This window comes from Nematostella vectensis, chromosome 14 (genome assembly GCF_932526225.1).
Source record: "Nematostella vectensis chromosome 14, jaNemVect1.1, whole genome shotgun sequence".
NCBI lineage: Eukaryota > Metazoa > Cnidaria > Anthozoa > Actiniaria > Edwardsiidae > Nematostella > Nematostella vectensis.
The window spans coordinates 1682852-1709837 of NC_064047.1; the positions used below are offsets into that span (position 1 = coordinate 1682852).

The 26986-nt window shown below is 39.9% G+C and overlaps 3 protein-coding genes across 9 annotated transcripts in view; all 3 read left to right on the forward strand.

Moving 5' to 3' along the window:
- Nucleotides 1-7360, forward strand: part of LOC116602256 (transient receptor potential cation channel subfamily A member 1) — a 39974-nt gene extending 32614 nt beyond the window's left edge. For both annotated transcript variants that reach the window (XM_048721428.1, XM_048721429.1), the window contains exon 13: nucleotides 6949-7360. In XM_048721428.1, coding sequence (XP_048577385.1) covers nucleotides 6949-6964 — 16 coding nt within the window. In that variant the 3' untranslated portion in view covers nucleotides 6965-7360. The remainder of the gene's footprint in view (nucleotides 1-6948) is intronic.
- On the forward strand, nucleotides 2924-8665 carry LOC125559771 (transient receptor potential cation channel subfamily A member 1-like). Its single transcript, XM_048721433.1, has 7 exons — nucleotides 2924-3156; nucleotides 3703-3910; nucleotides 4400-4533; nucleotides 4853-5702; nucleotides 6299-6508; nucleotides 6773-6948; nucleotides 7262-8665. Exons 2-7 carry the CDS (start codon nucleotides 3731-3733, stop codon nucleotides 7461-7463), a joined length of 1752 nt encoding a protein of 583 aa, XP_048577390.1. The 5' UTR covers nucleotides 2924-3156; nucleotides 3703-3730; the 3' UTR covers nucleotides 7464-8665.
- A 590-nt stretch (nucleotides 8666-9255) lies between these two features.
- Nucleotides 9256-26861, forward strand: LOC116602257 (ralBP1-associated Eps domain-containing protein 1). Of its 6 annotated transcripts, none has more exons than XM_048721431.1 (18): nucleotides 9256-9359; nucleotides 13664-13762; nucleotides 14057-14385; nucleotides 15449-15694; nucleotides 16150-16360; nucleotides 16670-16913; nucleotides 18919-19067; nucleotides 20038-20101; nucleotides 20611-20762; nucleotides 21401-21489; nucleotides 22053-22827; nucleotides 23021-23061; nucleotides 23474-23704; nucleotides 24036-24075; nucleotides 24193-24248; nucleotides 25052-25167; nucleotides 25719-25824; nucleotides 26527-26861. In XM_048721431.1, the coding sequence occupies exons 2-18, from the start codon at nucleotides 13669-13671 to the stop codon at nucleotides 26590-26592; spliced, it is 3009 nt and encodes a 1002-aa protein (XP_048577388.1). In that variant the 5' UTR covers nucleotides 9256-9359; nucleotides 13664-13668; the 3' UTR covers nucleotides 26593-26861. The 6 variants fall into 6 exon arrangements, with proteins under 6 accessions (XP_048577388.1, XP_032219480.2, XP_032219479.2 ...); XM_032363589.2 differs by lacking the exon at nucleotides 9256-9359 and adding an exon at nucleotides 11302-11726 and having other exon boundaries at nucleotides 21425-21489; XM_032363588.2 differs by lacking the exon at nucleotides 9256-9359 and adding an exon at nucleotides 11302-11726 and having other exon boundaries at nucleotides 16673-16913.
- The last annotated feature ends 125 nt before the right edge of the window (nucleotides 26862-26986 follow it).

A 26986-nucleotide genomic window follows, 5' to 3' on the forward strand; every position in this document is an offset into this window, starting at 1 on the left:
GACGCCAATGACCAATGCCCATTTTACATCGTAGAGTATTAATCTTCTGCTCGGCAAGAATTGTAAGATCGATACAAAAGACGCCAATGACCAATACCTATTTTACATCGTAGAGTATTAATCTTCTGCTCGGTAAGAATTGTAAGATCGATGCAAAAGACTCCAATGACCAATACCCATTTTACATCGTAGAGTATTAATCTTCTGCTCGGCAAGAATTGTAAGATCGATGCAAAAGACGCCAATGACCAATACACATTTTACATCGTAGAGTATTAATCTTCTGCTCGGCAAGAATTGTAAGATCGATGCAAAAGACGCCAATGACCAATGTCCCCTTTTACATCGTAGAGTATTAATATTCTGCTCGGCAAGAATTGTAAGATCGATGCAAAAGACGTCAATGACCAATACCCATTTTACATCGTAGAGTATTATTCTTCTGCTTGGCAAGAATTGTGAGATCGATGCAAAAGACGCCAATGACCAATACCCATTTTACATCGTAGAGTATTAATCTTCTGCTCGGCAAGACTTGTAAGATCGATGCAAAAGACGCCAATGACCAATACCCCTTTTACATCGTAGAGTATTAATCTTCTGCTCGGCAAGAATTGTAAGATCGATGCAAAAGATGTCAATGACCATTACACATTTTACATCGTAGAGTATTAATCTTTTGCTCGGCAAGAATTGTAAGATCGATGCAAAAGACGTCAATGACCAATACCCATTTTACATCGTAGAGTATTATTCTTCTGCTTGGCAAGAATTGTGAGATCGATGCAAAAGACGTCAATGACCAATACCTATTTTACATCGTAGAGTATTAATCTTCTGCTCGGCAAGAATTGTAAGATCGATGCAAAAGACGCCAATGACCAATACCCATTTTACATCGTAGAGTATTAATCTTCTGATCGGCAAGAATTGTAAAATCGATGCAAAAGACGCCAATGTCCAATGCCCATTTTACATCGTAGAGTATTAATCTTCTGCTCGGCAAGAATTGTAAGATCGATACAAAAGACGCCAATGACCAATACCTATTTTACATCGTAGAGTATTAATCTTCTGCTCGGTAAGAATTGTAAGATCGATGCAAAAGACTCCAATGACCAATACCCATTTTACATCGTAGAGTATTAATCTTCTGCTCGGCAAGAATTGTAAGATCGATGCAAAAGACGCCAATGACCAATACACATTTTACATCGTAGAGTATTAATCTTCTGCTCGGCAAGAATTGTAAGATCGATGCAAAAGACGCCAATGACCAATGTCCCCTTTTACATCGTAGAGTATTAATATTCTGCTCGGCAAGAATTGTAAGATCGATGCAAAAGACGTCAATGACCAATACCCATTTTACATCGTAGAGTATTATTCTTCTGCTTGGCAAGAATTGTGAGATCGATGCAAAAGACGCCAATGACCAATACCCATTTTACATCGTAGAGTATTAATCTTCTGCTCGGCAAGACTTGTAAGATCGATGCAAAAGACGCCAATGACCAATACCCCTTTTACATCGTAGAGTATTAATCTTCTGCTCGGCAAGAATTGTAAGATCGATGCAAAAGATGTCAATGACCAATACACATTTTACATCGTAGAGTATTAATCTTTTGCTCGGCAAGAATTGTAAGATCGATGCAAAAGACGTCAATGACCAATACCCATTTTACATCGTAGAGTATTATTCTTCTGCTTGGCAAGAATTGTGAGATCGATGCAAAAGACGTCAATGACCAATACCTATTTTACATCGTAGAGTATTAATCTTCTGCTCGGCAAGAATTGTAAGATCGATGCAAAAGACGCCAATGACCAATACCCATTTAACATCGTAGAGTATTAATCTTCTGCTTGGCAAGAATTGTGAGATCGATGCAAAAGACGCCAATGACCAATACCCATTTTACATCGTAGAGTATTATTCTTCTGCTTGGCAAGAATTGTGAGATCGATGCAAAAGACGCCAATGACCAATACCCATTTTACATCGTAGAGTATTAATCTTCTGCTCGGCAAGACTTGTAAGATCGATGCAAAAGACGCCAATGACCAATACCCCTTTTACATCGTAGAGTATTAATCTTCTGCTCGGCAAGAATTGTAAGATCGATGCAAAAGATGTCAATGACCAATACACATTTTACATCGTAGAGTATTAATCTTTTGCTCGGCAAGAATTGTAAGATCGATGCAAAAGACGTCAATGACCAATACCCATTTTACATCGTAGAGTATTATTCTTCTGCTTGGCAAGAATTGTGAGATCGATGCAAAAGACGTCAATGACCAATACCCATTTTACATCGTAGAGTATTAATCTTCTGCTCGGCAAGAATTGTAAGATCGATGCAAAAGACGCCAATGACCAATACACATTTAACATCGTAGAGTATTAATCTTCTGCTCGGCAAGAATTGTGAGATCGATGCAAAAGACGCCAATGACCAATACACATTTAACATCGTAGAGTATTAATCTTCTGCTCGGCAAGAATTGTAAGATCGATGCAAAAGACGCCAATGACCAATACCCATTTTACATCGTAGAGTATTAATCTTCTGCTCGGCAAGAATTGTAAGATCGATGCAAAAGACGCCAATGACCAATGTCCATTTTACATCGTAGAGTATTAATCTTCTGCTCGGCAAGAATTGTAAGATCGATGCAAAAGACGCCAGTGACCAATACACATTTTACATCGTAGAGTATTATTCTTCTGCTCGGCAAGAATTGTGAGATCGATGCAAAAGACGCCAATGACCAATACACATTTTACATCGTAGAGTATTAATCTTCTGATCGGCAAGAATTGTGAGATCGATGCAAAAGACGTCAATGACCAATACCTATTTTATATCGTAGAGCATTAATCTTCTGCTCGGCAAGAATTGTGATATCGATGCAAAAGACGTCAATGACCAATACCCCTTTTACATTGTAGAGTATTAATCTTCTGCTCGGCAAGAATTGTGAGATCGATGCAAAAGACGCCAATGACCAATGTCCCCTTCATATCGCGGCGAGTAACGGTTCAGTGGAGGCTGCCCGCATTCTGGCTCATCACTCTCCCGAAGCGGTCTTCTCCAGGGATTCGTACGGACATACTCCAATACACAAGGCCGCTTCTCATGGCTACTGGTGAGTCATCGAATTCTGTTTTCACAAGGCCGCCTAGTCCTTACTCGGGTTTCCTGTCCTTGGCGATGATCCATGAGACAGTTTGCAAAGTTTGGGGTCTGGAAGGATCTTACCAACAGGACCACACATCGGGGAGATGGATTTCTTAGACGTCACATCTCTTAAAAACAATTTAAGCACACAAGCGAGGCTTTTTCATGTCGGAGGTGGTTTAACATTTTATAAACGTCTCATTTTTCTTGGTAAAATAAGCATATTTTAGAAGTAATAAATATATTTTTCCGGTCACATCAAGTAAAGAGTGATGTCACTCTGAATTATTGTATATTTTAGGTATGCATTTATGCATTTATTTATTTATATATTTTGAACTTAAAGAATGTCGATCAACCACTGAAAGAAAACTTCAAAATAGCCAACGATTGAAGTTTAATACCTTATTAACGATATTATTTGTTTATTTACTTACTTACTTATTACTTACTTACTTACTTACTTACTTACTACTTACTTGTTTCTAATATCGCCATCAACGTTTCTTTAAAGGAAGACGTGTGAAGCCCTTCTTAAAAATATGTCGTCAACTCGTCTCCGAGACTTGAACTTCCGGACACCGCTCCATTCAGCAGTGACGTCTGGATCCATCCAAACGGTCAAAACATTCCTTGGACGCACCATGGACTCTAACGTCCTCCTGGAGATGCAGGACAGTAACGGCAACACGGCGCTGCATCTTGCGTGTGCAAACGACGAGGTGAAGTATCACCCTTGCATATCTGTGACAATGCTGTATTTGATATGAAGGTAATTTTTAGCAAGGACGACTGCAACTAGAACGGCGACGGCACAACTGAAAACTCAAAGAAGCAGACGTGGAATGTACTCTGAAATGGATTCTGTTTGATACATTTCAGCAGTTTTTCTTAAAACTACAACGTGAAAACTCCAAGTTTCATGGTCTTGCAAGGACGGGAACGCGTGCGCTGAAAACCATCATCGTTTGCTGTGTTAAAAATAAAGTTTCAGGCGTATTTATTATTATCCTTCCACGTTTTCCTTGTTAAAGCTGTGTTTTCTACAACACTTGCTTGTAATTCCGCTAGATGTTTTTTTTCTTTGTCGTCTTTGTTGTCACCAGGGAATTTGCCCAACAATAAACGTCACTACAACAGAAACGCGATAAAATTGCTTTTATGCTTATTTTAACAATAAAAAACTTTTTGTTTTTGTTTTATGATTTTAGGTAAAGATTGTCAAGCTGTTATTAGAAGAAGGAGCTGACGTCACTATGCGAAATAAAGACGACAAGACCTGCTTGGATGTCGCGATAGACTGGGAACGAACTGAAGTCGCTAAAGCTCTAATCCAACATGACAGGTAGATATTGACAGGTTATTTCCCTCCTGTTTTCTCTTCTCTCTTTCAAATAATTGATCAAAAGGAATAGATAAGTGTAAGTTGTTTCCATTTCTGAAATACACATTTAAAATTGGATTTACAAATTCTAGTCAAGTACACCTTTGTTTTCATTGAATATTGCAAGACAAATTATGATCTTGGAGCTTTCCCAAAACAGCCGAGGGAAATTGATGCCTTCTCACAGTAATTTATTAGGAATACAAAATGGCGGCTGACACACCCTTTTGAATTGCAAGGACAGAGATGCAATCGTTGTTAATGAAGTGTTTTGTTTCAGATGGTGGGAAGTCATGTTCACTCGGAACTCTGCGGGCGAGCTGCCAATGGTAGGCCTAATAGAAGCTCTCCCAGACGTTGCCAAACTTGCACTTGATCAGTGCATTGAGCGCTGTCCACTCCCGACATCCCATCAAGACTACTGCTTGACTTTTCATACGGTCCTACTAGACCCAGGCCCCTGCAAGGAGGGCCAGACATCACGTGACGCCTCTGAAGTCATGGTCGAGAACGACTGTGAAGAACTGCTGAGTCATCCTGTCACTCAAGTGTTGCTAAGATACAAGTGGTTTGCCTTTGGGAAGGTGCCGTATTATATAAACCTGATGGTGTTTCTCATCTTCGTGATTCTCTTCTCTTACTTTATCATAACCGAGCGGGACTCCTCTACGCTGTATTACCTCACGCACCCTAATGCCAGTGCCTTGGAGAAGCAGTACCTTGAGAAGCGACCTTCATCAACGAACTCCATAGCGATAGTACTAATTCTGTTCGCCACCATTGAATTTCTGAAGGAATTCCACCAGATCTTTATGATAAGACTGGACTACTTCAAAGACATCACGAATCTAGTCGAACTCGTGTTGTATACTTGCGCGATTATATTCATCAGCCCGTATCTGGCCGAGGAGCCGCTGTATACAGCGGCTTATGGGCATTGGAACGCTGGAGTCGTGACTCTTTTCTTGGCGTATTTGAACGTGTTATTGTACATAAAGCGTATTGGATCCTCCGGTTTGTACGTGACCATGTATTTCGAGGTGTGGTATACCTTTCTTAAGGTCATTACGGTGTTCTTGGTGGTGTTGCTCGGGAGTACGCTAGTCTATTATGTGCTACTTAAAGAAGAGGTAAGAGTTTGTTCATCGTGATTACATTTGGCAAATCAGGGGGAGGGGTGGTAGGTGAAGGGTTTGTTGTTTGATATTTTATCACCATCTTCTGTTAGTAGGTACAGTGACCCATAAAACAAGATCATCACCAGCACCACTCATCATCATCATCATCATCATCATCATCATTATCATCACCACACTACCACCATCATCATCGTCATCATCGTCATCATCATCATCGTCGTCGCCGTCGTCGTCGTCGACATCATCATCATCATCACATCATCATCATCATCGTCATAATCACAATATCACCATCATCATCGTCATCATTATCATCATCATCATCATCGTCATCATTATCGTCGTCGTCATCACCACCTTTAGTATAATCATAAATGACAATTACAGCAACAAAATAATCACCTCACTCTGCCTATTTTGCTGTTGGTTTTAGGACGTTTCGAGTACTCATCTAAAGTTTAAAAAACTCACGCTAAGGCGAGAGAATGGAGAAGCGTTCGGACTCCACGCACCCACCGGCTTGGACCGTTAGACTCCTCTATGTATGCTTTTTTGTTGCACTTGACCAAACTCTTTCTTACTTTAAGGATAACTTCAGTGGAGTGCATTTCGCTTTCGTCAAGACGTTTGTGATGATGGTGGGAGAAATCGACTATAACGACGTGCTCTCCAGTAACGTCATTAACAGGGAGGTGAACCCCGCCACAGGGGCCCCGTATGTACCATTGCCGCCTGTGACTTACGTCTTCTTCTTTGTGTTCGTGGTCATGGTCCCGATACTACTGATGAACTTACTGGTGAGTAATGCCTACCAACCTCACGGTATGTTATATATTATAGCCGAATTCGATGTTGCGATGTTGCCGAGAATTCGAATTCATTTCTCGTCTAGAAATTGCGCGTAGTCATTCATAGAATTCTTCAATTCATTATACCGAGACCAATCAATTCCCTTGCTGCGTGCATTTAAATGGTTTATGATGCAACAGTAAAATATGAAAGCCATCGATTGGTTTCTGACAGCTGATTGACAGACAGTGTTATTTTTGTGACTATCTTAGGTCGGTTTAGCAGTTGGTGACATTGATGCCATTCAAAAGACTGCTTCGTTCTCGCGACTGAAAGACCAGGTTAACTACGTGACTGACATTCAGAGGCGATATCCGCTCAAGATGATAAGAATGTTGTACAAAGAGAAGATTGACGTTCGACCCAACAGGAACAGATTCTGGAAAAGGTCAGTTCCCAGATGAGCTCCGCAATGAACATTTATATCGCACATTTGCCCTCCATTCTTTCAAAATATTTTACACGACTTCCTCGCTTTGGATCCTTAGAATGCAATGGTGTGGTACCAATACACTCTTTTTAATAAGAAATCACTAAGAAATAATTCTCGAAATTTTGAAAATGTGACGTCAACTAAAATTCCTGACGAACTGGTGAGCGTATCATTGCCAAACACCCCCCTATAGTGATTCAAAATAACTTGTTTTTTTTTTTTATTTTCTTGCCTTTAATTGTGATTTAATCTACTCATCTGGCGCAAGTATTGTGGATAGTGAATATCTTGACGAGATCATCGATATCGCCGAGTCAAGCGACAATAAGAAAAGCAACGCGGAGCATGGAGAAGAGAATGAGGGACAGAAAGAGAAAATACGGAACTTGGAACAGAAGCTGGACCACCTGACTCAGCTTCTACAGACCGCCATAGCAAAGCTTGAGGCTCCATTCCTCTCTAAGTTGTAAATAGCAATGCATGCATTCATTATATTTATTTCTTTATTTTTATCTCTACTTATTTATTTTATCTTATTTATATACCTTGACCGTACTTAAGACGAATGCAAAAAGTGCGTTAATATTTCGCTAGCTCAGTACTCACACACTAGCCTTCTCCGCAGGCGTCTAAACCGCTTTTTTTTGCTAAAAAAAGATAAACAACTTTTCGCTAGCGGGAGTTCTGTGGCGAGACAAATTCTTTCGGGTTCGGTCCGCGTGCTCGCTGTTTTCTTGTGTTGTCTCGCAAGTAGAGATGCCTGCAGACTAAACTACTCACACACCACGATGCACAAAATACGAGTAGCAAAGATAAAATAACAATGAAAAAGTTTTTGTTTGTTTCTATATTTAAACGAGCATACTGTCACGCGGAAAATTAACGCAAGGTGATGGGTTTCGCTATTTTATAACATTTTTATTTTAGACCATAGTTAGGGGTCACGGGGATTTGAACTCCCCCCAATTGTAGGCGTTTCCACATTGTTTTCAAGAGTTACTCGAGAGTCGTAAAATTGAGCGCCTATTACCGTTCCGTACGCATTAACTATCGGTAGAAAGCTTGATCTGGTTTTACGAGCAGGTAACTCTAGGTATCATCTAGGTCCAATGAAACTCTGGTATAGCCAGGTTCATTATTAAGTAAGCGAATGCAAAACTGATTGGAATGCTATCATGGCGTTGATGCCGACGTGTGAAGCCTGCCATGTCCACTAGCATAGCAAGCATGTAGTGTGTTACCTCCGTAGTCAAATAATTCATACCATCCCTATAGTTTTCCGTGCTATGTACTCTTATACTCGTATACACGCGTATACACTTCACAACATTTTGATCATGAGGTGGCGAATATCGTGGTGTATAAAAGTACATACCACGGAAAACTATGGAGAATTTGTAATCAATACTTAGGTCACGGAAGTCCAAGGGTAACTCTCTGCCCCCCCCCCCCCCCCCCCCCCAACCCCCCAACGGAACTCGCCTTTCGTACACCCAAAAACCTTATCTAAACCAAGCTCGCTTTGCGGGGGTGTTAGTGAAGGTTTCCCGAATGGACTTGCCGTCTTAGGAGCATATAAAAGGGATGCGGTAGATACCCCAAAATTGCTTGTAAACTTCTTATAGACCTTCGTCGTGTAACAACGTACAGAAGTAAAACCCCGTACACCAAACGACAGTGCTGAATAACGTATGCGCATGCGCGTGCTCTGGCGAAAACAAACACAATCGTAGTGTTAAATTGTTCGAGAAAAGGTACGAAAGGCTGACTTCAGTCGCTGATTTGACTAACTGTACAGCATTAAAACCATACTGTACAAAGGATGACAAATTTGTGTGATAATGAGGGAGTCATAAAGAAAATTATAGCCTTAGGTTTGGTCTAGTTTTCTTAGCATTCGCCAAAATGTGACAGTTCGCCGGTAAAAAGCCGCCATTTCAAAACAAAAAGGCTGGTTTAACCGCGCGGTACTGGAACTAGTCTTGCGTTTTTCAGCACTGTCCCCCCAAACCAAAGCGTTTTCTCGTGTCTCAATGCTTGTAATGACAAGTCCAAAGCAGTCCCAGCTGAGGACGTAGGTGGTTGGATTTGTTTTGATAGGGTCGGATCCATCATCTCTGTTCCTAGTACCTTTCAAGTAAGGGGTAAGAAAACGAGCAGACTAGAGAACAATGGAGAGCGCTTCTTTTGCCTACCCTGTTATTTTATAAAGGGGAAGAAAAAAACCGCGCGCTGGGGTTCGAGGTGGTCGAGTTACTGATTTACCAGGTGGCGGCGGTTACACAGCGCGTCGTTTGAAAGGTCGCAAGCGTGTAGGGACAGAGCTCGCTGCAGGAGCGAAACCAAGACGAGTACATCCAGTCAAAGTAGGAATACGTGCTTTATTCAACACTAACAAGACATTATACTTCATTTCGGAGTCAAATTATCCTATAGCCCGTGCACTGTGACGTCACAATTCGAGGGAGACAATTTGTCGAACACTGAAAAGATTCCAAATTTGGGGGGGGGGGGGGGGGGGGGGTAAAGGAGTCCCAAAAAGAGGGGGCCGAATCAAGATATCAAAAAGAGGGGAGATTTATTGTTCTGTCGTGGATTTCCTTATATATTTCTTGTTATTTTTAAACCAAATACTGAAAATGGGGGTAGGGGGGCTCTGCCCGCCCTTAGATCCGCCCCTGATGGGTATATGAATCATTCAATCTTGTTTTAAGAACTGTCGTTTTTCTAGTTCGCTTAGTCATTTCCTTATTAGGCATTACATACCATATATGGAAGTCCGCTGCAATCATTTTTTCTCATATCAAGAAAATTTAGCCAAAAATTGTCGTTTTTATAATTATAATATAATTATATATGATAAACTTGAACTTTAAAATTTTATTAAAAAATAACTTTCCACATATCAAGAAAATTTAGCCAAAAATTGTCGTTTTCCCCAGACGCGGTAACTTCCATATAAGGAAACTAATATATTCCTTATTTGGAAAACCTGCACGATTCTTGTCATTTTTAGGGCTGCCGTAACGCAGGTGCTTCGCAAACTTTGTGAATTGTATTCAGAAGGGAAAAACAGTGACTGTGACCATGTTTAGTCAATGGAGAAAGCCCCTGAAAAGAAACTAAAATTCCTCTGTACCAGACCCCTAAAGCGACAACGGTTTCTTCATATGCTCTTTTTTATCGTTCTAGAACTTCGTTAGTCGATAATTTTCACGTAAACTTGCAGGAATTCGTGCCTTACTACGATTTTGATGGCAGCCATCTTAGAAAGCCTAGTCCCTAACGTTTTAGAATAGCACGCTCTCCCCAGGCTCTTTTCTCATCGTAAGCGAACATTGGTTCTTTAACGAGAGTGTCTGCAGGTGATTATTTATTCAGTATCTTTTTCATATTCATATACAAGTATAACTCAGAATATAAAAATAAATATTGATTATTCCTGAATAAAAACGGAGACGAGCTAAGAAAATTAAAAAAAAAAAAAATTGTTTTTGCCAAACGCTGTCAAAATGTTTTATTCCTTATTTTTAAAAAATGAGCTTTCTAGCAGTACCGCAGTCCGCAGGTGCTTCGTTAACTTTATAACTTGTAATCAAAAGAGCAAAACAGTGACTGTGACCATCTTTAGTTAATGGAGAAAGTATCTGAAAAGAAACAAAAATTCCTCGGTACCAGACCTCCTAAACGACAACGTTTTCTTAGGGTGGGGTGTCGCGTTGATTGGAACTGGGCATTCCGTGCTGGTCGCTAACGATACGCAGGCCCGTACCCAGGGGGGGGGGGGGGGGGGGGGGTGCAGGAGGTGCGAAGGCACCCCCCAACAAGGGCCAAAAGTCCACTTTTTGTTCTCAATAGACGCGCTATTTGTAGACAAAGCTAAGAATCATAGGCTAGATCCCTCGTGCATGTAGCCAATTCCAAAGCTAAACGTCCCGTGGAGATACTGCAAAGGCATGCTTCAAAGGCAGCCTTGGTGGTTAAATTTTTATCAGAGAACTCCCTCCTCCCCCTTCCCCCCGGAAAAATTAGGTCCACTTTTTCGGATTTCGCCCCCCCCCCCCAAGAAAAATCCTGGGTACGGGTCTGGATACGGTATATGCCCCTTTTAAACTTCCCCTATCTGAAATTGCCATTTTCCAGCATCTACCCAAATTATAACATTTTAACAGCGCTGAGCCTGCTTGCAGAAAACCCTCTTCGTCCGGTGATCGGGCGCCATTTTGTATTTGAAGCCGCGTAGTTCCTTGGAGGGAGCCAAAAACGGACGCCCAGCGCTTCTGGTATGAATGGTGTTCTTGAAATAGTTCATCTCCCGAGTTAAAAAAATGACCTTTTTACCACTTCCGGTATTCAATCTCGCTCCAGACCTCCTCGCGGAAATCCCGCTGGTGAACACGTGACCACACATCAACATGGCTGCTTGTCGGCTCATTCGCGATGGGAGCTAGGTGCAGAGAAAATCTACTAGTTTCCTACAAAAATGACATTTAATTCACCTCCAATTTTACACACAGCAAGATGAATTCAGGATATACAATAGACGCATTTCCTGTGCATTTTCAATGCGTCATACGACCTCAGAGTAACCAAAGATTGTGTTAACTAGAAGAGGATAACATTTCATCTGATTTTAAACTCTATCGCCGATACATTTGGGTACTGCGTGTAGAAGTTTCACTTCATCTTCATAACTGCATAATTACAGAACATTGACAAGTATTTCATCACTGGTATGTTCCTAATTGTTCGTGTTTGGAGGTGTTAGGTGCGGACAAAATCTGCAAGTTTTATCTGGGGTTGAGCTCGGTTCGAAATTCATCTCCTACGCCTGATCTCTGCACCAAGCCAGACCCTTTCAAATTCCCTCTTCCCTTTTTTTAATCTCACAAATATTATTTTCAAATTTTTGGAAGAGGGGTAGATGAAAATTATTAGCTCCATGGTCTGGGTTTAAACTAATTCTTGCTTTCGTTTTATAATTTTACACAATGCAAACTAGCTGATTTCACAAGTCACTCGATTCCATGCATAAGATTCTAGATTGTTTCGTAATTATTATTAAAATAAACTTATCTCTTGCATTTGATCAAACTAAACACGGCTGTCCGTTTGTTATTGTATTTTGATTATTTTTTTCTCACTGTTTATAATTCCGAAATGTGCATACTTTCCAAATGAATCCATAGTGTAAAAAAATGCAGTCAGTCAATTCGAAATTAGTTTTTTTAACCGACTCCGTTTCCCTTCAAGGCAAGATTTGTAGGATTTCTTGTATTGTTTTGGTTTTATGTTTTGTTTTGAGTTGCTGCAAGAATTATTAGCATAAATAGTCATGCTTGACCATTAACTCGCTCTAGAGATCTATTTATCAATCAAAACATCTTAGAATTTGAAGTTTTACCAGATATGCTTTTCCGAATATTCTTCAAATATCCCGATTTATGATACTATTTCTCTTAGAATTAGAATTATCTGGTATTTAGTAAAAAAGAATGATTTTTATAATCCTGTGTTTCTCTGTCTAATTTACAAGATAAAAAAATGAATCTATATAAATTTTCACCCTAACATTACCATGGTTATTTTTGATGTTCATATGAAGACAGCACAACAAATAGTATTTTGGATAGCAAAAGAAGTACAGTATTTGCATACTGCTCCTGGAAAAAGGTTTCTACAGTACCTTATTCACAGCCACCCAGTTCTGCAATGAAATCTGTATACAGGGAGAAATCTACCCCTCTAATGTTTATATTGTCTTCACCATAACTATTGGATCATTGCAATTTACACTGTGACTTTTAGTGATCTTTTATCACATCCTTCATAAATTTCAAGTGATGAAATAAATTCTGTTCTCTTTCGGATAAAAACTTTTTTCCTTGGCCTCTTGAAAGCCTTCTATACACAATGCAGTGTTCCGTTATAATTTGAAAACTTGATTAACAACGGTTTTAGCATTTTAGGAAACGTCAAATAATCAAAAGGACAGTACTTCTGTCACCATAACCCTAATGCAATGATCCCTTCAGAGCGCCACTACCTTATTTATAATCATTACCTCTCCAATCATAATCACCAACAACCTTTAAGCAATACCACAAGATATTTATATTTATGGCTAAAATAAAATAGTTTTTTTATTGGGTGAGGTCACAGAGCAATAACATATAAGGTCAATTGACCTTTAGCCGAAATCAAATTAAAAGGAGATTTGCAAGGTCTTAAGTTCTCTCTTCTTTTCAGTTGTTTCAGTTTCTATTTAGTTATAATACATGAATAGCCAATCAGCAAGCAATATTTTTTTGTGTCTCAATAATGCAAAATACTAAGGGAAGTCAATATACTTCTCCCAACAGTAACAAGACCATTGCTAGGAAATTTTGCCTATGGGGCAAGCCTCAGTCATTCCTTGTACTGTTTGTATATTTGCACAGGTGCGGAAGGAGACACCATTTTCTTTCATATGTGTCTATTGAAATTTTCAAGCAAGCAACTGTCTAGTTTCGCTATCTGATAATTTACCATTCTTGGAGCATGGTGATTAGTTTAAGTTGATGCCACTTGCAGGTTAAAAGGTTGTGAAAGACAAGAAAAAGGGAAAAGTATCTGATATATTGTAATATTGAAAAAAAAAGACAGCAAGAGTCAATGTGTTAAATTACAGATACCATGTCAAGAAAGCATAGCACACTGCTGAAAGAAGAGGTGGATGATGATGAATCTAATGGTGATGACAAGAGCAAGAGAGAAAGCACACAAGAAGGTTAGACTTCACCAATTATTTTGTTAGTATTGTTTTAAAGATCTAAACAGCAGTTTAAATTATAATATGGAATAGTCAAAATCACAGATTTGTTGAACTTTTGGACAAGTTCAAGTATGGAGTATTTTCATCTTTTATATAAAGTTATACCCTGCCAAACCATTCTCTGTTGTTTTAATGCTACTAGAAAGTTTTACAGTTAGGCAAATGAAGTTTCCAAAAGCTAACAACACCAAGCCACCTTAAGCAGATAATGCCTGCCCTAAAATTAACCTCTTAAATATTTGATTGCAGGTGATAAAAGGAGAAAAGGAAAGAAAGGTGAACGCCTTGAAGGCTATTACAACAGTAGTATGAACAACTCTAAGGTTAAACCTGTCGTGGGTGCAGCTATCAACCCTTCAGCGGATGGCATAACTTCACCTAACCACACCCAGCCCACCCAGGTCCTGCCCACTATCCAGCCCCCGCCCACCCACCCGTATCGGCAGCAAGGCCCTGCAGGGCCACCGGTGACATGTCAAGCCCAACAGGGGTCTACAGCGCAGCAGGTTACACCTCAAGGCCAGCAGGGTTACAGTGGCGTGGTCATGCCTGTAGCAATAAACCAGCCTATTCAACAGGTCAGTATAAATAGAAAAGGGTTGCATTGGCGTGGTCATGCCTGTAGCAATAAACCAGCCTATTCAACAGGGCAGTATAAATAGAAAAGGGTTACAGTGGTGTGGTCATGCCTGTAGCAATAAACCAGCCTATTCAACAGGTCAGTATAAATAGAAAAGGGTAACAGTGGCGTGGTCATGCCTGTAGCAATAAACCAGCCCATTCAACAGGGCAGTATAATGAGAAAAGGGTTGCATTGGCATGGTCATGCCTGTAGCAACAAACCAGCCTATTCAACAGGTCAGTATAAATAGAAAAAGGTTGCATTGGCATGGTCATGCCTGTAGCAATAAACCAGTCTATTCAACAGGTCAGTATAAATAGAAAAGGGTTGCATTATCATGGTCATGCCTGTAGCAATAAACCAGCCTATTCAACAGGTCAGTATAAATAGAAAAGGGTTGCATTGGCATGGTCATGCCTGTAGCAATAAACCAGCCTATTCAACAGGTCAGTATAAATAGAAAAGGGTTGCATTGGCATGGTCATGCCTGTAGCAATAAACCAGCCTATTCAACAGGTCAGTATAATGAGAAAAGCTGCTATCTACATGGACTATCTACATGACCTATTTCACACATTCGAAATTTTTCGAATAATATCAAGCAATCTCCGTCGTTGTCAAATAAATGGCTCCCAGCTGTTCAAAAGTCTTCGCTAGCAGTTATCACACATTCAGATATCTTCGAAGGATATCAAGCAATCAGCATTCCTTCCCAAAACTAATTACCCCATGTCTAATACAAGTCTTTGTTAAATACAGTAAATGGCTTCCCGCTGTTCAAACATCAGCTGTTCGCGAATTTTGCGAACATATGTACACATGTTTGAGAGCGGTACTGTACTTCCCACAAAGTGCTGGGTTTGCAAGCAATTGGAAAAAGCTCTAACTCCAGTTTGCACAATTTTATGTATCTTCTTGATTGTTACTTATATTTCAACTTGGGTTGTTAAAGTTGGTTATAATTGAAACTTGGTCCTTGACCTCATGTTAAAAGAATGACTTCTTTGTTTGTAATACAGGTCTACCAGCCAAACCATCCTCAGCACATTCCGCCGCAAAACCCAGTGGCAACTCACTGGCAGCAACAGCAACCACTGCCTGTAAGGCTACCGCCCCCTCCTGGCCCCGCCCAACACCCAGTAGTGGCACCCCAACAGTATCAAGCCACCCCACAACACCCTCAAGCCCAGTATCAACCCTACCAGCCCCACCCACCACAGGGGTACTTTCCAGGCGTGCATTACACTCATGGAGTCCCAGGCCAGGTACAATGTAAAATTTTATTTTTCAGTAACTTCTTTTTTATTGTAAACAAAACCCCTAGTGACACTTAGGTTATTGTTTGCAACACAAATACATAAGTTACAAGAAAACTTTTAAATAACCATGCTATTTTAAAAACATGTTTTCAGTGCAAAATCTCAAATGCAATGCAATGACAAATGGTACAGTAGTAAGAGTACACTATCAAAAGATACCATGGGTCTATTAAACCATGAAATTAGTTCACTTATAAGGGTTGATCTTAGAACTTCCATTTTCTATTTGCCATTTGCACCGACAATTTTTATTAATTGAATGTGAAATATTATCAACAGCCCTGTGTGATGTATGTAAAAAACAACTCTCATGGTTTAATTGAAACAGTAACTAAGATGCCATAATTCAGATAGATAGTTAGCCAGGTATCAGATTCTAATCTTGGTGTATTTATTTTAAGGTCCCTGGTGCTATAGGTGCACCGTACATACATCAGCCAAGACATCCCCAGCATGTCCTAGTGCGCAGCCAGTCACTCCCAGAAGAGCCTGTCCCCCAAGGGCGGGGCCCACCCCCTGCACCCCAGAGTCCCCCAGGGCGGGGCCCACCCCAGGACCAGCAGATGTGGGTAGCACATCAGCCGCCACCACAGCCACAAGACCAAGTTGAAGGTAAACAAGTCACAACAGCATATCTGGATAAGACAAAATTCAATGCATGGTACTTATTTCATAAAAGGCCCGTAGCCAGCATTTGAGCGGGGTTCGTTTACCCATTTAGCGGACCATTTTTTCTAGGTAGCGTGCCCTAGCTAGCAGTGGTACTCAGTTTTCCTTCATTATAGCGTACCTTCCAGTCTCCCCCTGGCTATGGGCCTGTATTATAGCCCTGATATTCAAAATGAAATAACAAGGTACATTGTAATAAATAACTTGGAATTAAAAGTGCTGTGTCATTATTAATTGATCTCTAAATGTCAGCAGGTAACTGGGTTGGTGAAAGTAATGGTGCTGCGTCCCAGCAGACCTGGGTACCGGGTAGTACTGCCACCCAACACCCCATGGAGAGCTACTGGGCAGCATTTAGTGGCAGCCCCCCAACCCCTGAGAAACCCCAACAATGGGACGACTCATCAGACCACTCTGATCACAGCTCAAGTGATGAGGAACTGGACCGAAGCAGCTCACCTGTGCTGTGCGGTGAAGAGGGGGAGGGGCTTTTAAGGTGAGTAGAAAGGGTGAGGCTTGAGGTTTGATATCTGAGCATTCACCCCATATACCCGTAGAATTTACAGCCCAAGTCCAAAACCTCAGAAATGCAAACTAAACATCACCAGACCCAGTTGGGGTGGAGCTTAACGTTTGATATCTGAGCATTAATTTAGATGATCTTTGTTAAATGCTAAAAACTGTAAAGTTTTAATCATCCTTTTATTACATAAGTGTGTTTGCTTACCATACATACTCCACCCACTAATGAGATACGGTATACCTGTAAAAAATATTAGTATTCATCAGGATCACCTTAAATAATCTAAATAAACTTTTTTTTCTGGGTAAGTGCTAAACTCTCATTTCTGCTTTATCAACGTTTCTGGAAATAAACAAATGAAAAATGCATTCTGAGCTGCATCCATTGCTTTTTCCCCATGGTGTAATGTACAAGAACTATTTACTTTTTATACTACTTTCCTTTTTCTGTTTGTTTAAAACCCAGTCCTTTAGAACCTTAAATTGTTCTTGATCATCAAGCCGGATTGTTGCTATAAATTAAATTGAATTTTGCTATGTTTACATAATTTTTTACTAGTACCTGTCACAGAAATGTTAATTGTTATGCAAATCCCTTAGGGATTTAAACTGTAGATCTGTAAAAAGTCCTAAGTGTTACAACCAAAAAATGATAATAAAAACCTTCAAAGATGTCATGATAGAAACAGGAACAAACTCTAGGTAGGAGTTGATATGGTTTACTAGTACCTGTCACAGAAATGTTAATTGTTATGCAAATCCCTTAGGGATTTAAACTGTAGATCTGTAAAAAGTCCCAAGTGTTACAACCAAAAAATGATAATAAAAACCTTCAAAGATGTCATGATAGAAACAGGAACAAACTCTAGGTAGGAGTTGATATGGGTATTTTTCCATTGCGAGTGCTTAACAGAAATTTATTATTATAGTTGATAATTTTTGTGTTAACCTTGATGTCAGCTTAGATTTGGCCATTGAAAAGCTCCAAATTCTGTTCCATAAATCACCATGGTGGTATACTTTTACACAAGTAGTATATGCAACTATACAATGATATGCATGGGTACATGAGAGTTATCAACTTTCTGGGTTTGTCTGTACTTGTGTTTTAGTCATATTGTGCTAGAATTGAAATATTTAAGTTTATGTTATATGTTCACCATGTTTTTAAATGCAGTGGAACAGAAATGACAGTTCGGCTGTTACTATAATAATAAATTCTTCAAACAAATAACAAGGTATTATTATTTTAATAAATAGTGTAAGTATTGATAAATATAAGAGTTATTGTAGAATGTACATCTATTCTTATAATAAATGCAATTTACTGTAAATTGTGTATTTGAGCTATTTCCTTGTTTGGTGTTTGAGAACCAAGTTTAAAAAAATCTATTTATTTTTCTTATTATATCTTATTATTACCTACGCTACTACGCTACTACGCTAGTCAATTTTTTTTTCATAATTTCATATAGATTACAATCAATTTACATGTATTTATATATATATATATATATTTATTTAGCTTTATCAGTAAGAATCTACAATTTTAAATTTTTAATAATCAGTATAATTTTTATAATTTTATCTTTTTTTTGTGTCCCCCAATTAGTAGGGGTTTTATCCCCGGCTAGAGGTTGTTTATGACACTTTAATAAAGTTTCTATCTATCTATCTATCTACCATTATCATTATTATACATATTATTATAAAAAATACCAGAAAGAAAGGTCACCATCTTGTTTATTATTATTATACGTATTATTATTAAAAAAAAATATCAGAAAGAAAGATCACCATCTTGTTTTCCCACTTCCCTCCCCTCCACCCCAAATCGTAATTTTTGAAATAAGATAATATTTTTTGGCATAATATCAATCATAATCAATCAATATCAATCATAATATCACCCTTCAGCATGTTATGTATAAGTGTTTGTGTTATATAAGTATAGATTATTGAATCATGATTATCCCTAGGGCACCGTCGCTGACCAGTTTTGCTGAAAGCACAAGCAGTGTGGAAGATGAGGGAGAAGAAGATGTGTGGGTGATCCAGCATGAGCAAAGAGATTACTACGCTACACAATTTAGAAAACTACAGCCTGGGGAAGATGGAGTCATCAAAGGTGCCACAATCAGGAATAAATGTACCCTGATCATAACACCACCGTTAGCAATTTATTTACCCCATCCTTGTCACCCACCAATCATAACATTATCATCACCAATTAATTCACCTCATCCTTGTCACCCACCAATCATAACATAATCATCACCAATAAATTCACCTCATCCTTGTCACCCACCAATCATAACATAATCATCACCAATAAATTCACCTCATCCTTTTGCCCATCAATCATAGCATAATCATCACCAACTAATTTATCTCATCCTTGTCACCAACCAATCATAACATTATCATCACCAATTAATTTATCTCATCCTTTTGCCCATCAATCATAACATAATCATCACCAATATATTTACCCCATCCTTGTCACCCACCAATCATAACATTATCATCACCAATTAATTTATCTCATCCTTTTGCCCATCAATCATAACATAATCATCACCAATATATTTACCCCATCCTTGTCACCAACCAATCATAACATTATCATCACCAATTAATTTATCTCATCCTTTTGCCCATCAATCATAACATAATCATCACCAATATATTTACCCCATCCTTGTTGCCGATCAATCATAACACCATCATCAATTATTTTACCCCATCCTTGTCACCCATCAATCATAACATAATCATCACCAATTAATTTACCCCACCCTTGTCCCGTAACAATCATAACACCATTACCAATTAATTTACCCCATCCTTGTCCCTTAACAGTCATAACACCATTACCAATTAATTTACCCCATCCTTGTCACCCACCAATCATAACATCATCATCACCAGTTATTTTACTCCATCCTTGTCATTCATTGTCTTCTGTAAGTACCCCTGTGTAAATGCAACTTCACCCATGTGTCTTGTTCCTATGGATTCAAGAGGAGCAAAATCATGTATTGGAGCCCCAACTTTAGGCAATGACCACTTAGGTTGTTTGTCCTATTCATTTTCAGGTCCTAAAGCAAGAGATTTCTTCTTGAAATCTAACTTGCCGACCGAAACTTTATCCAAGATATGGTATGTTATTACAAAACATGCTATGTGCTCCTTAAAGACTATCCTTCAGTCATTTCTCAGGGCCGTCATAGCAAGGGGTGGGGCATTGGGGACACATGCCCCCCCCCCTCCCCCAATGTTTTCAAAAAGTATAAGGAAATGACCAGTACTTTTACTCAAACAGTTTCCTATGAGGGAAACAAAAACAAAAACAAAAACAGTTTCTGATCACATTTTGTTTTATATTTTTAGCAATTTTATTAAGCTCTTGTAAAGTTTCATTCCAGCTTTGAATTCCACTATGCCATGTGTAATCACTGAAGAAACTTGAATGTAATACAAATTCCAGCTTTCTGTTCTGATCATCATTCTCTATTCAATTCTCAATTCTTTTAAAGTACACCTTAAGTAAACAAGAAGCGAAAAAATCTCAAAATCTCTCTCATTGCAGCTAGCGTTTACCATTTCCTTGTTATTTTGTTTGACTCTGGGCTACCTTGACCAATAATCTTTCCTTGTCTGTTCTCCAGGCACCTTTCAGATATCAATAAAGACAATGCACTTCACCTGGAGGAGTTTTGTATAGCAATGCATCTGGTAGTTGCTATAAGACATGGGCTGGACCTGCCCCCAACACTACCCCCAACGTTACTGAACTTTAGGGCCAGCGAGGAAGAGGAAGGTAAGGAGAATATCAGCTCAACTGGTCTCCTACAGTATAATTATTCACATTACTCAACTTTAGGGCCAGCGAGGAAGAGGGAGGGAGAAAGAAAATATCAGCTCAACAGGTCTCCTACAGTATAATTATTCACATTACTCAACTTTAGGGCCAGTGAGGAAGAGGGAGGTAAAGAGAATATCAGCTCAACAGGTCTCCTACAGTATAATTATTCACAGATTACCCCAAAGTGTGTTATAGACAAAAATATGAAATACAATACACATAACCCAATGATACAGGGAAAAAAGCAAATATGTGCGAAGTCCTGCTTCACAGCTAGACATTGGAAATACATAGCTAAAATGTATGCACATATCAATATTTAATCCATGAGATGCTTGCTTTCACCACTTAAAATATCAGAACTGTTGATGAATGTATAATATGCTTAATATGGTTTTATTTTGATTTTAAACATAGGTGTATCAATGATTATTTTCTGTTTGTAAAAGTGCACTGTTGTTATTTTGCCGCCAAAAGATGAAGTGTGTACATGTTCGCCACCCAAAAAGTCATTGATTTCTCAGTGCAAGTCCCCTATTTCACTACTTCCTATACCCAGTCTATTGATTGGTGCTGTTCTTTGTTAATGTCAGATCCATTCAATGTTTCCATGACAGCAGCCCCAACGTCACCAAGGCAAAAAGAGAACAGTGTTGGGGAACACATAGAGGCTTCAATTGAGGTATGGGATGCCTGTGGTGCACAACTTTTCAAATCAGTCATGCCTTCTTGCATAGTTTGATTCTTCTTGGACCGATTTTGTTTTAGAATGAATTAGATTTAACTGTTTAAGTGATTTTAGTTTCTGGAATAGAATAGGGTGTCATAACATGAGAACTGGAGAAGAGTTACCACAGAAAGCTTACAGCTTAAACCATGGTTGTATACCTCAAGTGAACAAGCTCAGATTCAGGACATTGGCAATCAAATGTCCTTCAATAACTATAAAAAGTGTATTCTAATTTAATTGTAGAATTGTGTCTTGGCTCTTAGTGATGGAAATTTTAATCATACTCCTCTGTCAAATCAATATCAGAAAAGTTACAAAATAACACTTCACATCCTATTACTTTTTCAAGACTCTGCATTAAATAACAAAAACCTGATAGTTATAGATCTTAGCTATGTGCTTCCCTTTCTTTGTGAAGAGTTTGCAACCCATCCACGTTATTCCCCCTTTGTTAAGGTCACATATTTGTACTAAATATGTAATAAATAGTTTAACCAATTTGCATCATTTTGCAGGAACAGTCTCACTCCCCTCGTTCAGCCTCACTCAAAAGGGAACACAACCGACGGCAAGATTTATCTCGGCCGCGCTCCCTCTCAGACCCAAACTACACAGAGGAGCCTCATGACCATTCAAGGAAAATCTCCAGCCCCGTCCCACCAACCTCTGGTACAACTCAACCGGAGGGTGCTTCAGCAATAGTCCCACCTCTTCCGCTAAGCCCCGGTCCACACATAGGCATAGAGAGACCAAGAGCATCAGCAAAGATCTCCCTCCTGGATAGTGCACCAGGCCAGCTGCTGCCACCACCGTCTGGGAAGTTTGCGCGTGAGGCCATCAAAGAGTCAGACTCAGACTCTGATACCTCTGACAGCTCACCCCCAACATCACCCACACAACAGAGCCCTCTTGAGACCACGCCTGTTTTGCCGCTACCAGAGAAAGTCACCCCAGAGCCTGGTACAACAACACCACCCTCGCCGCCTCCTGACTCCCCGAAGAGTGTGGCACCTCCTGCGCTAAGGTCCACTGCAGAGAAGGTGGTCATGAGACAACAACGCAAGAGTGGAGAGAGACCACGATCAGCTGGTGATGTCAATCATATTGTCCCAATGGATGATAGCACCCCTGGGTCGACCACGCCTAGTGATGGTAGCCAGGGGTCCCACGGCCAGAAGGACCCACCTCCACCACCTCCTCCCAGGAACAAGAGGGGTCACTCTAGGTCCTCATCACTTGACCTCAATAAGCTATTTGCTGCTAAAGCCAAGGAGGCGAAGGAGAACAGAGGTTTGCTCAATAAACCATTACGTATTTCGTTTATGTTTTTTTTTGCCCCATGTCACACCGTTGTGCAACTAGATCTTTCTTTGATTTACTATGTGATTCGGCGGTCAAGCTTAAATGAACTTTATTTACTGTAGACTGACCGATTTAATGTAACACAATGTAACACCAAGTCTTCTTGGTTATATTTCCGCAGCTGCAAGCACATCCTCTCCAACGTCCAGTCACTCGAGCCAGGTAATGCAAGACTTTCGATAATGGTTTCAATCACCATCAAATGGCAATGTATTTGAAATTTGTCCAAACAACAGAGGTACTTAGGCTCTACAAACCTTAGGCCTAGTTTAGAAGCTGTTCTTTTCATATGCCTTTCCAGATGTACAGTATGTACGTGCTTTGGACTTTGTTTATTTGCATATATTTGCATTTGAAACGGCATCCAAACTATACCTTAGAGGAATTCTTTGCTAGCTCATGTACAGACATGCACGCCATAAACACTGAAAATATCAAGTAAGTGTGTAGCCTTCAAGCCCCCTGTACAGTTATTAAAAAGATGGGGCCCAATTCAAATGGTACGTAGATGAGGGGTTGTTACAATGTCTACTGCATTGATATGATAGGCTCGTCTCATATCATTTGCTTACAGAACAGTGAGACAGTACTTGCTGAAAGACCCGACACCTCACAGAAACATGAACCCAAAGGGGGGGCATCCGAGGAGACCCCACGCTCACCAGTACAGGCATCAGAAGAGCAGAATTTTGCCGATTTTAGCCGATTTGATAGTTTTGTTAACGCTCAGTCCAGCGATGGCACGTCTTCTGGTCAGAGCATGGTGAGATCTCACCGGCGGTCACAGTCACTTGATCAGAATCTGGTAGGTGTGGCCCCTTTATCTAGACTGACTCTATACAGCTAGGGAGCTGCAATGGGGGGAATGCGGATAGGAATTGAATGAGATAGGTGTGGAATTATTAAAATATGTGTAACGACCTGTGGTTTTACGTTTTGGACTATTGACTAGGTCACAACAGGAACATAAGCTGGGGCTTTCACTTTGATGGACTAATCTATTATGATTTGAACTAATATATTATTCGACCCTCCCCCTAAAGAGGTGGGTCTTGGCCATTCTGAGCCCGGTCCACTGGATTTTGTAATTATTAACAACATGAAAAAAATATATACTAACATGTTGTTATTTCTAGGATTTCATACCCAAGCAACCAAGGAAAAACACTTTCGAAGGTATGTATTTGCCATGCATGCATGTTTAGATATGTATGTTCTTAATTCTAATAACTACTGTTCTTTCCCTTTACTAAACATGGCTTGATCGTCACTTTTTGCAATATGTTTTTGCAGGGAGCACTTCCCCTCGCGGAAACCAAGAAGCTTTACCTCGCCCTGTGCCCAGAGTGGTAGGTAGTCTAGTGCAGTCTCATGAACACCACTGTGTTCAGGGGCGTAGCCAGGGGGCCCAGCAGCCAAAAATACAGTAAATGTATGAGGCATAATCTGTAATGCAGGAAAAAATGACTTGAAAGGACCTTCCAGAATCCAAAAGTCCAATCATGTGACCATTTTATGCTCCCGCTCAGTGCAAAGTCACACAAAGCATCCATTTCCATCTTCTAATTCAAGCGAGTAACCAATTAAAAATCGTTAATAACTTCTAAGACTTCATTCGTAGATTGTTATTTTGAAGTTTCCTTGTGAATTAACCGTTGTATTTTTAATTATAAACAATAGCAAAGGAGTGGTTGATCGATGTTTTTTAATACGTTATCTTGGCATAATCTTTGGAGCTTGTGTCATACAAACATTTCAACTGACCATAATTAGCAAGAAGGGGTGACTAAGACAATGGCCTAACCTCATGAAAACACAGGTAGCCCAGGCTCACGGCGAGTGTAGGTTTATTACAGAGTTTGTATGAGCAAAAAATTCGTGTAATTTGGCGATTGTCGGAGTTTGCAACCTTGTCTATTTTATATACAGAAGGCGACGGGAAAAAATTTCAGTGGCTAAAACAGCTTAAAATGGCAAATAATGGCGGGATTGAGCAGCAGCAACGTTCAAACTACTGTTTTATTTTCAATTCATAATATTTATTTCAACGAATTTTTTGCTCAAACAAACTCTGTAATAAACCTACACTCCCCGTGATCCTGGACTACCTGTGATGAAAACACTCTATTACTTTGATATGGTATTCTTACAGAAACCAGCAAGCCCACCTCCTGTTAAGCTGACAATTCGAAGACCTGATCGCAGCAGTGAAAAAGACAAAGAGAAAGAGAGAAAGCTCAACACAGAACCCCCAAAAGTCGTCGTCAAGTATGTAGAATTTCCTTTGAAAGTCCCATGCAAAGCAGAAATTAGTTAACCCTTGATCTGTTAGTAGAAAAAGGGTTTCCCATCCCTTTACCACAATCTATATATCTGTCAGTATAACGGAGGGCTTTCCAATCCTACCCACTTTACCAGGATCCATACATCTGTCAGTAGAACAAAGGGCTTTCCCATCCCACCCACTTTACCAGGATCCATACATTTGTCAGTAGAACCAAGGGCTTTCCCATCCCACCCACTTTACCAGGATCCATACATCTGTCAGTAGAACAAAGGGCTTTCCCATCCCACCCACTTTACCAGGATCCATACATCTGTCAGTAGAACAAAGGGCTTTTCCATCCCACCCACTTTACCAGGATCCATACATCTGTCGGTATAACGAAGGGTTTTCCCATCCCACCCACATAATCACAACCATTGATCTGTTGAATGAAGGACGTATACGTATTAGGTTTGGTTCGCCCAATTGTGCCAAAAGTGCATCGATCAACGTGAAAGAAATACTCAAATTATTTTATCTAATTATCCTTTAGGCCTCTAACGAAGGAGAGCAAGCTCCAAACGTCGATTCGTGACCTAAAGGAGAAGAACCTGGCTCTGTCACGGCTAAACAGCGAGCTGCAGCAAGAGGTTAAACAAGTGAGTCACGCAAGAGATGTCACGCAGTACTCACTTACCGTCACGCTTAAATATCGAGCTACATCGAGCTCAAACAAGTCACGAAATGAGTCACGCATTACACACTTACCGTCACGCTTAAATATCGAGCTACATCGAGCTCAAACAAGTCACGAAATGAGTCACGCATTACACACTTACCGTCACGCTTAAATATCGAGCTACATCGAGCTCAAACAAGCCACGAAATGAGTCACGCATTACATTCAAACAAGTAACGAAATGTGTCATGCATTACAAACTTACCGTCACGCTCGAACACGGTCTCCATCGAGCTCAAACAAGTCACGATATGCGTCATGCATTACACACTTACCGTCACGCTTAAATATCGATCTACATCGAGGTCAAACAAGTCACGAAATGAGTCACGCATTATACACACTTACCGTCACGCTTAAATATCGAGCTCCAACGAGCTCAAACAAGTCACGAAATGAGTCACGCATTACACACTTTCCGTTGTAAGAAAAGTAAAATTAGGTTTCTTCTTTTCGCAACAATGCGAGAAAAATTGCCATATGTATCATCTCTCTGCAACCTGCAATTATTTTGCTTTGTTTTCGTCAATCGTTTCATTGCAAGTTGCAGGAAAAGTTTCCTCGTGTGACATGGCCGCCTTCACATGCATGCGCAAGCTCAAGACGTCTTGTATCTTTGCAGGTTATGGAATGGAGGATAGCTCTAGAGCTGAAGCTTGAACGCCTCAAGCCATTCAACCCCAAATAAGCACCGGCAAGCACTCACATAAACCCGGGTGTTTTGCGGGCTTGCTGTGGTATCTTCCAGAGCTTACCCGAGGGGATCAGTTACCATGGAGACAAGGAGCAGCTATTCTTAACTGCGTCTTGTTGCCGTATCGTAAATACAGATAAAACATATAGATATAGTACATACAAGTAATTTTTAAGGTGAGCAAAGCCGAACGGCAATTTATAGTGGGTAAGAGTTTGCCTAAAAATTAAATACTAGAAAAATAAAGACAGCATTTACAGAAAGAAGTATATAAAGACTTATTTTACCATAAGCTTCCTTGCGTTCGTGCTACAATTTGCGCTTTTTGTTGTGTTCTAGGTTCAGCCTTAGGGCGCGTTTTTCTATCATTTTGGAATGGGAATGGTTG